The 13,979-nt window shown below is 45.5% G+C and overlaps 1 protein-coding gene across 30 annotated transcripts in view; it reads right to left on the reverse strand.

Moving 5' to 3' along the window:
* Foxp1 (forkhead box P1) overlaps positions 1-13,979 on the reverse strand; it is a 597,405-nt gene that overhangs the window by 149,510 nt on the left and 433,916 nt on the right. For 29 of the 30 annotated variants that reach the window (XM_006505316.4, XM_030255064.1, XM_030255065.1 and 26 more), the window contains one exon: positions 1,003-1,194. In XM_006505316.4, coding sequence (XP_006505379.1) covers positions 1,003-1,194 — 192 coding nt within the window. The remainder of the gene's footprint in view (positions 1-1,002; positions 1,195-13,979) is intronic. The other variant, NM_001197321.1, reaches the window with a different exon arrangement.

The raw sequence follows: 13,979 nt of genomic DNA on the forward strand, positions 1-13,979 counted from the left end.
AAAAACCATCATATAATTTAGATAGAGGACTCCTGGGTGTACGGCCAAAGGAAATGAAATCAGTTGTGCTGGTCTGAACGTGAAATGTGCCCCACAGTCTCAGGCATTTGAACACTTGGTCCCCAGTTGGTGGCGCTGTTTGTGGAAGTTTATGTGGTTGGTCAGCCTTGCTGGAGGAATTACATCACTCAAGTCTGGCTTAAAGATCTTTTACCATGCCATGCCAGATCACTCTCTGCTTCCTGCTCAGGGTTGAAGATGTGAGCTCTCAACTTCCTGCTGACACCTGCTGCTGTGCCTCTCAGCCAAGATGTACTCTCATCCCTTGGATAGTAAGCCTAAATAAACTTACTCATCCCGAAGCTGCCATGGTCATAGTACTTTCATCACAGCACCAGAAAATAAATAACAATTGGCATACTGACAAGATCCTCAAACACTTGTGCTTGTTGTGGTACAACCCTAGATAGCGAAGACATGGGATTGGCCTACGTGCCTATCGTCAGTGGATTAACAGCGATGGAGTCATTTCTCCCACAGGACAGAGAGACAGCTGTCTGTCATTTGTAGCAAAATGGTTGGAGACAGAGGGCATATCAGTAAGAGAAACTAGCTAGACCCAGAGAGGCAAGTATTGCCTGCTCCCTCCCATTTGTGAAAACTAGAAAGAGTCAACTTGAAGGTAGGAAAAATGGTTACATGGGCCAGGAAAGGTGCAGTGGTGATGTCAGGTGGATGGGTCTGGTCAGTGTGGTGTTATTCATGCACGAACCCCCTAGCATGCTGGATTCTTCCCAACATTACAAAAAAGAAACTTCTGGTCAAAGAGACTTTTCTCATGATGTCATAGTCATCTCATAAACTACAACACACACACACACACACACATTTTGCGCAAGTTTTCCTTAGATGGTTTGCAATGGTCACGATAATATCCACTTCTGCAAGGCTTCTCAGCCACATGAAGGGTATGACAGTCATTTTTTGAAAAAGGACCGCTACCTGAAGAGCTGGTTGCTTGTCATTCCTCTTGGGAGACTTTAATCCACTAACTTGCTGCTGCTGCTGCTGCTGTTGCTGCTGCTGCTGTTGTTGCTGCTGCTGTTGCTGCTGTTGCTGCTGCTGCTGCTGCTGCTGTTGCTGCTGCTGCTGTTGCTGCTGCTGAAGGAGGAGCTGCCTTGCCACCTGCAGGGCCTATAAGAAAAACAAAATGAAGGGAAAGATTTCATTATCACACAGGTCTGGAGACGTCCTCACGAAGTGGATCTCAGGAAAACCCCTTCAGATATGACCCTCACCTTCCTCATTTCTCAGCAAAAGAAATGGCAAGCAAATCTTCTTGCCAGTCCACAGAGAAAACTCACCAGAATATGTTTACATTTCCTTTGGTTTAGCGAAATTACCCATGACTCCTCAGACACAGTATCGTACGCAAGAAGATACTTCTTCCCCACTAAATAGCTGCTATGACATCTATAAGTAGGAATGGCTGGCACTGTGGGGACAGATATCAGAGAGGAGACAGGAGGGATGAGAGAAATTTGAAGCTCAGAGGACACGGAAGGCCTCTTACTGGACAGACCACGTCCCACTGGATTCTTTTTGGGAACTTTAGAATTCAAGTTTTCTCTCTTTTCACCATACCTGCATCCAAATGAAGAGACAGAGCTAGGCAGGGGACCACAGGAATGTGAGCCATCATAGAAATAGCTATTCCCACAGAAAGCTTAGAACAGATGGATGCATATATGGAATGGCCTCCCTTGAAGACGGAAGAGGAAAAGCTACTGGCTGGGATATGGCTCAGGGACAGAGGGTTTTCCTAGCATGCATAAAGCCCCAGGTCAACTTCCAGTACTGCACGAAATGGCCACAGAGGCACACACTGCAGTCCTCGAAATTAGGAGCTGGAAACTCAAGGTTCCAAAGTTCAAGGTCATCCTTAGCTGCTTATATATGTTCACGTGTGTATGTGTGTTTGTGTATGTGTGTGATTATACATATGTGTGAGAGTGTGCATGTGTGTCTGTGAGTATGTGTGTCTGTGTGTGTTTGTGAGTGTGTGTCTGTGTATGTCTATGTGTGTCTGTGTATATGTGTGAGTATATGTGTGCATGAATATGTGTATTTGTGAGTGTGTGTCTGTGTGTATGTCTGTGTATATGTGTATGTGTATGAATGAATGTATGTGTGTGTGTCTGTGTGTGTGGGGGGGTATATGTGGGTGTGGGTGTGTGGTGTTCCTAGCACACTGATTATACATAGATGTTCTTCTTCTAAATGTTAAAACTTTTGATTATGGGATCTCTAAAGTATCTCAGAAACTTAAGGTCCTCCTCAGAGGTTGAGTCCAGCCTGGGCTAACCTACCTAGACTGACAGACAGAGATAAAATCAAAGGAAAGCTTAGCAAAGGTGGCCTGGGGTCATCTCAAAGTTTTCACTAGGAACCCAGGCCAAGCAGGCTAAATGAACCTCTCAAGCTTTTTGAAGTATTGAGGTTTACTTCCAAAATAGCAGTTACAGAAGCGGGGTGAACTGGCAATAAGAAAAAAGAAATGCAAAGGAGACCTCCAAAGACTGAACGGATGACAGGGTGCCCCTATCCCGGTTTTTAAGTTCAAGTGAGGAAAGAAGTATTAGCTACACCGATAAGGCAAGCATTGAGATATTATTCACTGTCATAAAAGTAAGTATAAGAATAACAGCAGACCGGGCTGGTGAGATGGCTCAGCGTGTAAGAGCACTGACTGCTCTTCCAAAGATCCTGAGTTCAAATCCCAGCAACTACACAGTGGCTCACAGCCACCCATAATGAGATCTGACGCCCTCTTCTGGCGCTGAAGACAGCTACAGTGTACTTATACATAATAATAAATAAATCTTTGGGCCTGGGCAAGCAGAGTTGGTCGGAGCAAGCAGAGATCCTAAAAATTCAATTCCCTACAACCACATGAAGGCTCACATACATCTGTTCAGCTACAGTGTACCCATATACATAAAATAAATAAATCTCAAAAAAAAATGTCATGCAGTGGTAGCTCACACCTTTAATCCCAGCACTTGGATTAAAGAGGCAGAGGCAGAGGCAGAGGCAGGTGGATTTCTGAGTTTGAGGCCAGCCTGGTCTACAGAGTGAGTTCCAGGACAGCCAGGGCTACACAGAGAAACCTTGTCTCAAAAGAAAAAAGAAAGAATAACAGCAGGCTGCCACAGCTCTGTGAAGATGAGATGAGGACCGGCCATAGGAAACCAAGGTGTGTAGGAACTGTGCCAGAAAATCCCATGGGAAGTCGGAATGTTGGGGTCTACTCAGATGAGAAGTGAGTGCCCACGTGTGGAAGATGGAAAGGACACTCACAAAATGACGTACTCACAAAAAAGGGGAAGTAATGCATATCATCAAAATTCTAAAGATTAAGTAATTTCAATTTGTGTGTGCCTGAAAAAGACAAGACAGACAGACAGACAGAGAGAGTGTGTGTGCATGCATGTGTGTCATATATGAAAAGGTACCTGGAGACCAAAGAGGATGTCAATTCCCTGGGAGCTGGAGTCATTTTAGACTGTGAGCTGTACAAGGTAGGTCTTGGGAACTGAACTAGGGTCCCCTGGGACAGCAGACAGTGCTCTTAACCACCAAGCCACATGCATACCTATACATCATATACATATTTTTTTTAATGTGGCAACTTAAATTATTTGTACCCCACGGAAGAGATGTGGTCAATGCCTCAAACAAAATCTGACACTTTGGGCTTGGAAAGTGACCATAATAGACCTCCATGGTATCCGCTTCCTCAGAGAAGAACAGCCAGGTCACTTGGATAGTGACGTGTGCAGGTATGAGAATATAGTCACAACACTGAGTCACAAGGCCGCGGCTAACATATCCTGTACACAGGAAAACAGACGTGAGGAACAGTGGAGGGACAGTCCTGCGCCTGGAGGACTGACTCCTAGGGCAAGCTCCCTCCATAGAGCTCCCAAGGGACTGTTGTACCAAGAACTTTCTGGACTCTTTGTGGCTAAGTGGCACAGAGGAGCACAAACAAACAGAAGCACTGACAGGCAAGGAAACAAGGAACAATCTTGTCCTCCTAAGTAGAGCCTGCCTCTGCCACCACCACTGGCATCTACTCTCCTCTTCCAGGCTGGCCACCTGCTACTGAACTCACCCCAGGGTCCCCATAAGGAATGCCCAGGCTCCTTTGCCTGGAAAGGGAGAGATACATTCGAGAAAGCCTGCTTGAAAGAGAGGCTGTCTGAGAGGGGCAGTTGGAAGAGGCAAGCCGCCTGGGAGAGTTGCCTGAGACTCCAGCCTGCTGTCTTGGTGGAGGATTCACCATCGCTGGACTCTGGGTTTCCTTGTCTCCTTGGAGACGCTCAGTACATGTGTGGGCGGAAAAGTGGGCAGCGTGAAGATTTCATTTATATCATATAAGAAAAATAGTCCCCTGTGCAAGGTTCCGGCAGGAGCAAATGCCTCCCCTACTATGGCTCCCTTAGCTCTTTCCCATAAAGCTCTCAAGGCTTTTCAGGCAGGACAGGAAACTATTCTACATCACTAGCCTTCCCCAAAGAATCTCCGGGTAAAGGCTAATCCCAACAGGACGCTCCTGCTGTGAGGTGGAAGCAGACAGTGGGACTGTAGCAGACAGTAAAAGGTATTGTAGAGAAATACAAGGGGCGGGGGAGGGGGAGAGGAAGGCTACCTACTTGCAGTACCTATGCAAAGAAAACCACAACCAACCATGTGATTTTCCTGGATTTACAAAAAAAAAAAAAAAAAAAAACTCAGGGACCAGGCTTTTAGGCTTTTAAAAAACTGAAGTCTCTAAAACCAACCCAAGCTATCCCCCAGCCAAAGGGAAAATATTAAATATCTATGAAATAGTATTCACACATATATAATGATTCTCACAACTGTGTGTGTGTGTGTACAAGTGTGTGTGTGTGTTTCAGTGTACACAGTAGGAATCCTCAGGCTTACTCTGACAGTTTCAAGTGGGGGAAAGGTGATTAATACAGTTGATGTCTTTTAAAATCATCATCAAGTGGCGCATGCCTTTAATCCCAGCACTCGGGAGGCAGAGGCAGGCGGATTTCTGAGTTCGAGGCCAGCCTGGTCTACAAAGTGAGTTCCAGGACAGCCAGGGCTACACAGAGAAACCCTGTCTCGAAAAACCAAAAAAAAAAAAAAAAAAAACAAACCCATCATCATCATGTGTATGCATTATGATTGTGAGTACCCACTTGTGGGTCAGGACTTTTTGTGGGGAAGTCAGTTCTCTCCTTCCACATTTATATGTGTTCTAGAGACTCAACTCCACTCATAGGCCTGTGTGGCCAGTGAGGGTTCTTATCCACTGAGCCACACTGCTAATACTGTGATGTCTTTTTTAAGACTCACCATGGGGGTACATGAACTTATCTGCTCATATAATGAGCCCCAGACTCCCATATTTCACAGGTAGCCTCACTACAAAAGAGAAAGGAAGACAGACACACACAGGGGCTATAGGAACAGGTGTATCCACAAGGAAATGTCATTAAGCTTACTGAAGATAGACGGAGCTGTACAAGCTGGCTTTTGGGGTTCAGTGTACAAAAGAATAAAAATAAGTAAAGAAATTTTACATATTTCAAGAACACTGGTACAAAGAATAAATCATTTATAAATCATGTATAGAACTGTTACAAACATCCCATGATGACTCTCTTGCTTTATGAATATGCTAGCAAACGTGGGGGCAAATATCGCATTCAAAAAATAAGCCAAAAACCACCCTGGGTTTCAACAAAAATTTTAAGACCTGATGATCTGAATGTGTAATATACTTTGAAATCAGCCACTAAGGGAAGCTTTGCAGAAATTCCATACTATCTAAATCTGTACAATCTAGTAAAGGGGGTCGCAATGCTCACAATGCTTAAGATTATGGCTCCCGCTGGGTTTGACAGTACACACCTGTAATCCTAGGACTGAGGCAGTGAGGAAAAGAGTGGGGTCATGTTTGTTCACAGCTGATCTGAGGAAGATTTGGAAAGACTGTCCCACAGACTTGATTATATGAGCTTCACACATACTTCGCCATTTTGATCCACAATTCCTATCACCATACACCAGCATCCTTTAACTGGAGTTCCAGGACGCCAGCCCAGGAGATGATCTTTATTCTAGTACCATAGAGGATGGGAAAGGGCAGCCCCTACTCTCCTAACAGTGTCTCAGTGACAACTGGAGAAAAGATTTTCCGTGTGCTGCTGGAAGATAAAACTAGACACACTGAAGATAAACTAAGTGTGTGGATGTGAGCTGTGCACAGGGAGGGATGGAGAACACAGGAAGATGAGGAAGAAGAAGGGACAGGAGGGGTAGAAAGAGGAAGAGGAGGTGAGGGCGTTTATGTGCACGGGCATGAATAAATCAAAGAACTTCTCTTTACAGCGCGCAGCGCTTCTGGCTCATGTTCCAGGCCAAGCACTAATGTAAATAACTTAAAAGGCCCAATTCCATCTCTGGAGACCTTTTACTCTTGGTGGCTCTTCCTGGGCTGGGTTGAATCAACACTTCCTTTATAAAAGATGTGACAATTGCCTGGCTCTGGATGACTCTGTGCTTATTTGAGCACTGAGATCAGGTTACAATAAAGACTCAGTTGGAGGGTGTCACCCAGCAGAAGCAGCTGATAAAGCCAGCACTTAGAAATAGCCCTGTGAACTTAGAGAAAGGGAGTGCACACATGCAAAACCTTCACCTAGACAGACTGTCCGGATGCCCCTTTGCTTTGACTCTCCTCTAAGGCCCTATCTGCAAAAGGGATCAGAGATATCAAGGTCCAGGGCCATCTCTGAGTGTCTACACAGAGCCTGCAAAAGTAAACTGTGGGGATGGGATGCTACTTTGCCAGGCTATATTTCCATAGTAACCAGGAACCTGGGCATTTGCAGTATGTCTTCCCTCTCTGGATTCAAGATGGTTCCACGCTCAACAATGCCTTCACTTTCTAAGTAACTGAGTGCCATCTGCTTCATACAAATGATGTTTTACTTCAGCATGTTTACGGAGTTGGAGTTTGAGCTATTTGTGTCTCAGGTTCATAGCAGGTGCTTAGATGAATGGGGAGGTAATCCTAGTTTAGCATGTTTATCAAGGTAGCCGGTACTTAAAAACATGTTTACCACTTTTAAGGAACTACTAACATGTTTACATAAAACACAGTCCTTGCAAGCACACACATAAGTACAGCAAGCTGGAAGGAGGAAAAGAACCCTTTAGAAGAGACTTTGCAGAAAATGCTTATGGAGGGGTCTCTGATGAGATTAACACATGGAGGGCCTTCCAAAAACAAAGTTTGGGGTCACAGGCCCACACACTGTCGCCTGTAGCCCAGATCTTGCCCATCATCTGGTCTGTTCATAAAACAGGCAGACATTTTACTCATTCAAAGGAGTAGGGGAAAGTGAGAGGAATGCATCGCCACCTGTGATCCTGACTTTGAATTCAAATTTTAGTAGTGATTTCCTACACAGCCTCTTACTTTATGGGAGGGAGGCAGCAACCCCTGCTCGGGTCTGTTCTCTGTTTGTTTGATCCTTATTTTAAGTTGTTGGTGATGTTTTTGTCGTTGTTGTTTGTTTGTGTGTTTCTCTGGCTTTTGTGCTTGAGGAAGTTTTTTATGCATCTGTCCCGTCTCCAAGATCATTTACATTTGGGATTCACAAGTGTGTTAGCTGATCTTGAACTCAAAATCACTTCTGTTTCTCAAAAAGAACTCAGACTTGAGGAGAAATACATCCACCTGCTTCAAAGGCCGAAACTGTCAAAAGTCTGAGATAAACTACTGAGTCTGTGGGGTTCTCATTGGGTAATTTTCAATCTCTCCGATTGGTACTAGACTGTTAATTTGTGTAGGTTTGTAATCCAAGCTAAGACTTTTCTTTTCCTCTTGCAGCTTTAAAAGTAGGTCAGAATGGTTCACCTTTCCTCTAATTTCTCTCTGGGCTCTCTGTAGCCCTCAAGACAAAACCTGTTTCTCAGATAATTTCATAGGTTAGTAAACTGTCACTGCACACCCTGGGGTGGGATGGCTCAGTGATTAAGAACACTGGCTGCTCTTCCAAAGGAACAGGGTTTGAATCGCAGCACTCACACAGTGGTTTACAACTATCTGTAACGCAAGTTCCAGGGAATTTGATGCCTTCTTCTGACCATTACGGGCAGTCGGCTTGTGCGCGTGCACTCACACCCAGCCCCACACAGACACAGACAAGACATCGTGGACATTTTTTCACGATAAGTCCACCCTAGCAAGCCTTTCCCGACCTGTGCCAATCTACTACTGGTTTTAAGTATACTCAACAAGTGTCACTATCAAGACTAGTGTTCACCAGGTGTCACAAATGGACACTACTCTGCAGATAGCCTGTGGGAAAACCCATCTTTCCATCACTCCTGTATCCTTCCACAGGAGAATACACACACATACGCACACACATACCCTAATAGCTTATAATATCTACAGAGCAGACAGCATTCTGAAGCAGCAAGTTCTCCAAATAGGGGTTTGCTTGTGTCTTTGTGTGTGTGTGAGTGTGTGTGTGTATGTGTGAGTCTGTGTATGCAGAGTTCGTGTTAGTTTGTGTGTGTGTGCTGTGCATGTGTGTGTTGCCTATGTGTGCATATATATATTTGGAGGCCACAGATTTACATAAAGTGTCCTCATACATCACCCCCCACACACACACACTTATTTTTAAGACAGGGTTTCTCATGGGACTGGAGGCTCATGACCTCTCAGCACAACACACACCTTGTCCCACTTTTAGGTGACTGTCACGGGACATAACTCCAGTCCCTCATCTTCCTAGGGCAAGCACTGTGCTGACTAAACCATCTGCCTAGGCTGTCCAAACACGATTTTAAAAACACTGCTGACTATTATAAACGGAGCCTTTGGCTATCACTGAACAATGGGAAAGCAAGCTGACCTGCCAACAGCCTTCCAGTGACGGGGAGATGGTAGATGGCAAGAAAAGCTGGCAATGCAGGTGACTGTGTAAGTGTTAGAGACACAGAGCAAGAAAGTCCTCAACAAACCGTGAGATCCTGTTACCAATGCTCTAACCAAACAAAATTCATTCCCTACAAGTCTGGGTAGGTAACAGCCATGTCCCAGAGACTCAGGAGTCCCTCAAACCTGACTCAAAGTAGACTCTACAAGACTCGAGCAGGGAACATGGACAAACAGCCACGTGTAGTCAATCCAGTGAAGTCACATATCTGAAGGATCTGGGGCAGAGTGCACACTCCACATGGACCTAATTATTTAGAGGCCAAAGATTCTCTCAGCATCCTCTTCACAAGAGTCCTGACTGCTGGGAAAGTCTCCGAAGGTTCCAGTACATGCTTCAACAGTAAATCACTAGGCAGGGCATCCTGTGTGGGTTCTCTCCCATGGCCCATAGTCTTTGCAAAGAAGACAAAGAGAGACTATGAATACAAACATGTGAAATGAGGACACAGCTCCATCTCAGTAGCATCAGCATCATCAGCATCAGCATCATCAGCATCATCAATTTCCTTCACTGCAGACTTTAACAAATTTCCCAAACACAGGAGCACAACAGGCAGGAGCTTTGTTCTTTACCTGCTACTCGTTAGATTGGATTGTATTAAGATGGAAGAAAGCAAATGATATTTGTGCCTTTATTTTATTTTGAAGAAAGACAGAAGAAGAGGAAAGAGAGACATATTCTATGCTGCTGCTACAGCAGCAGCAAGCCCCAATTCACTGGAAACTCAAATGCCACTGAGACCCCACCTGCAGATACCTGGAGAAAGAGAGAGAGAGAAGGCCAGACAGGAGGAAGGTTCTGTAACAAGCCACACCCCAAAGAAGACCTAGGGAGCAGCAGGGAGCAGCATACCCTGTATTCACCAGTGATTGTGACTAATGCTTTTTTATTTGGAAGGCACACAGAGGATACTTCTAGCCAAAGAATAAGGATTTTCATGAGACTTTAAAAAAATAAAAATAAAATCTGTGATCTTCTTGCAAAATTGAGTGAAATAAGTTTAATGGCTATAAACATTCAGGAAGCCTATTTGACGTCTCATAAGAGAGACAGAAAGAAAGAAGGAAAAGGCCAGCCTATCCTCCTCCTGTGAACACAGGAACCTATAACCACCTTGCTGGAGCACTGGCTGGCTGTTCTCTACTGGAGCCCATGCCAGACTCTGAGTCACCCGCGCCAAGGCTCCTGCACCTGAGTTGTCTTTGGAAAGATTCCACTTAAGCATTGCCCAAGCCCCAGCTTGCTGAACTCATGGGAGCTGAACAAGATCACAGCCTGGGGGCTACTGACTTCAGGCAACGTGAAGATCACTAGGGTAGAATACCAGATTCAAGTTTATTAGGAACTGTCTAAAGTGTGAGCATGGGGATTAGAGAGATGGATGGACAGTTCAATAGGCAAGCATGAGGACCTGAGGCCAGAGCTCAAGTATTACACAAAAGCCAGGTAGATACAGGGGCTCAAGTTTGCAATCCAGACACTGGAGACAGGAGGATCCATGAAACTCACCAGCCAAGCTAGCCCAACCAAACCAGCAAGCTGCAGGTTTAGTTAGAGAGCCCGTCTCAGGAAATAACACGGGGCCTGGAGAGATGGCTTAGTTGGCTTAGAGTACTGACCGCACTTACAGAGGACCCAGGTTCAATTCCCAGCACCCACATGTTGACTTACAACTGTAACTCATGCATGTGGTGCACATTCATAGGCAGACAAAATGCCAAATGTAAATTGATAATAGAAAGAACGTGGAGAGCCACAGAAGAAAGACGACACCTAGCATCAACCTCTGACCTTACACACAGAACAGCTCGTGCCCCTATGTATATAGCACTCATTCACACACAGTAAAAAAATATATAAAGTAAGTAAATAGACGTGAGCTTGGATGTTGCATCAGGCCTACCTCTCCCGTTGTTAAAGTCCAGACTGAAGAAATGGTACAGTCCTTCCTTGGTGCTCAAGACAGAAAATACAGGGGTCAGATGTGAGCATAAATCAACCACGGGATCTATAACTCATGATATTAACCCCCTGTTTTCTACCAGTGCTTTTTATGAGGTTGTGTCCCAGCCACTCATTATGACTAATAAAGATTCACATCTTCTGGGGCCTCAGACTCAGATTTGTTAATGCCGAAGCCTGATGAAGAGTCTGGCTAAAGAGTGCTTGAACGCATAGTGGATTTTCCATAACTTGACCAGAAACACGGTTACTATATAGAGAGAGGGTGGGGAGAAAAGAGAAGGGGAAAGAAAGGAGAAAAAAGAGAGAGGTGAGAAAACAGAGAGAAAGACCACTGAGGAGAAACAGAAAAGGAGAGAGAAGAAAGAGAGAAGAAAGAGAAAGGAGAACAGGGAGAGACTGGGAAGTGACAAAAAGATAAAAAGAGGAGAGAGGGGGGGAGGGAGGGAGGGAGAGGGAGAGGGAGAGAGAGAGAGAGAGAGAGAGAGAGAGAGAGAGAGAGAGAGAGAGAGAGAGAGAGAGAGAGAGAAATTCCTTTTCTTCACACACACTCAGGATACCCAAGAGGCAGCTAACACCTATGAAGGCTTTGCTTCCCATAGGCTTTCTTTTTCTTGCTTAAAATCTGAATTAAAGAGGAGGAGGAGGAAGAGGAGGACGAGGAGGACGAGGAGGACGAGGAGGAAAAGGAAGAGACGGCAGCAAATAATTGAGAAATCTCTGTTTAGATCTGAACCCCATTTTAAACTGTATTATTTGTTTTCCTAATATCTAGTTTCTTGAGTTCTTTTTATATTTTGGATATCAGCACTCTACTTATATAGAAAACAAGCAGGGGGCTGGAGACATGGCTCAGCAGTAAAGAGCACTGGCTGATCTTCCCGAGGACTCAGGTTCAATTCCCAGCACCAACACAGCAGCTCCCGACTGTTTATAACTCCAGTTTCAGGCGCTCTGACAACCTCACACAGACATATATGGAGGCAAAACAGCAATGCACATAACACAAAAATAAATAAATCATGTTTTTTTTTTTTTAAAAGGGAAGACAAGCAAAACAAAGGAAGAAAACACAACCAATAATGAGAAGAATTGCTGCCCAAGCAAAACCAAAGATGGAGTGTCTGAGGGAGAGGAGAGGTCCCCAGTGCTCTCCTGTCTCTTGTACTTCCCAAGGCAGTGCTGGAAGCAGCAGCAGCAGTGTAGCAGGGATGCCAGGTCGGGGGTGCACATACATGCCTTTAAATACTCTTGAAAGAGAGAGACAGGTCGGTCCGATCCCTGAGTTCGAGGCTACCCGGGTCTACTGAGCGAGTTCCAGGACAGCCAGCACGACACAGAGAAACCCTGTCTCCCCTTCCTCCTCTCCTCCAACCTCCAACAAATAAAGAAAGCAGCAGTGACTCTGTATGGGTAACACTGTAAGGGGCTGAGAAGGCAGATGAGTGACTGTGCACTTACTCAAAAAGGCTGTGAGTTCTACTCCTGGCACCACAGGCACAAACAAGACAGGCTCTGGAAATGAAGAGGGAAGGACTGGGAGGCTCCACTCAGGGAGCGTTGCTGAAATGCAACAGCTCCTGACAGGGGCCAGCCGCCATGGCCACTCTGCTGTTCCTTTCTCCCGCTGTTTTATCTACTGTTCTCTGCCACTGTCGGGAGGTGGGGAAAGTTTTATAATTCTTGATTCAAAGTGGAAAAACAAAGAAATGTGACTTGCTCAAGGTCGCAAATGTGCTGAGTGGCAGGGCAGAAAAACAAAAACAAACAAACCTTGTTTCCAGAGAACCAGATAGTCACACTGCACCAAGCTCACTGATTAGCACCAAGACGGTGGTGACCAGGAGTCCTGGCACACGCATGTGAGGTCTTTGGGAGCCAAAAACACAGGAGTGGCCTTGGTTCCTTCTGTGTTCAGGGCAGGGACAGCTGCCTCGTGGTGCCACACTCTGAACGCCTCAGCCCTTCTGTTCCCCACAGAAAAGGATCTGCTCCTCTTTTGTACCCAATCTTTTCATTCCCAGGATGCTCAAGAGTGATGGTCGCATCGCCAGGCCTACCCACCCTTCCTGTTCTCTGTCCCAGGTCACCAGACACCCATCTCCACTCTACCTGCCCTTGTTTGCAAGCCAGTTCCGCATGGCAGAGTTCGATGACATCCTCATACCCAGGAGGCCAATACTGCTTTGATCCAAGCAGCAGCTAGGATGCTCCTACTTCATGGGACAGAGACTCAGAAGCCCAGGCACACTCGTCACTCTCTCCCTCTGTTCTTGCCTCTTTGGTCACCTTGTGCCACCCATTTACTCTGAGGACACGGATTCAGACATTCCTGTCTCTCGGTCCCCAGGCCTTCTTCAATCCAACAGGGGTGAGGGGACAAGCCATCTGTATTTTGGTTTAACTACGTTAAAAAGATTTTCTTTTGAGAAGTAATTGCAAAAATCAGGTAGTCATCTCTCTCATCCTTCATCAACAAGCTTCCTGCAGGATATGAGGAATATTACCGAGACCCACAGCTGTCAAATGTAAAGAAGTGGCCAGGCACTGCCTAGCTCCAATTGACACACTTACAATAATGCAAGTCCTATGTGGAAGGCTCAGGGGAACATCTCAGAAGAGCAGGGTGGGAAGATTCCAAGAGCCAGGAACAGGATGCAAGAGAGTGTGTCCTTGACATGTCGGCGGTGGGGATACTGCAGCCATGAAATCTCAACAATAGGGCTGCCTACACAAGACCTACCTAGTGACAGCACCCTCTGATTGCCAATGTGGATGGGAGGAATTCTACATGTTCTACCCCAAGATGAAGAAAGACAGGCCATTGGTGGCAGCTGAAAGAGGGAAAATAGTTTTGTATGATGAGCCCCTGATAGGTTATCCAATTCCAAGCGGTCATCCTTATACATATGTATACAAGAGCAACACTGAATGGTT

This window comes from Mus musculus, chromosome 6 (assembly GCF_000001635.26).
Source record: "Mus musculus strain C57BL/6J chromosome 6, GRCm38.p6 C57BL/6J".
NCBI lineage: Eukaryota > Metazoa > Chordata > Mammalia > Rodentia > Muridae > Mus > Mus musculus.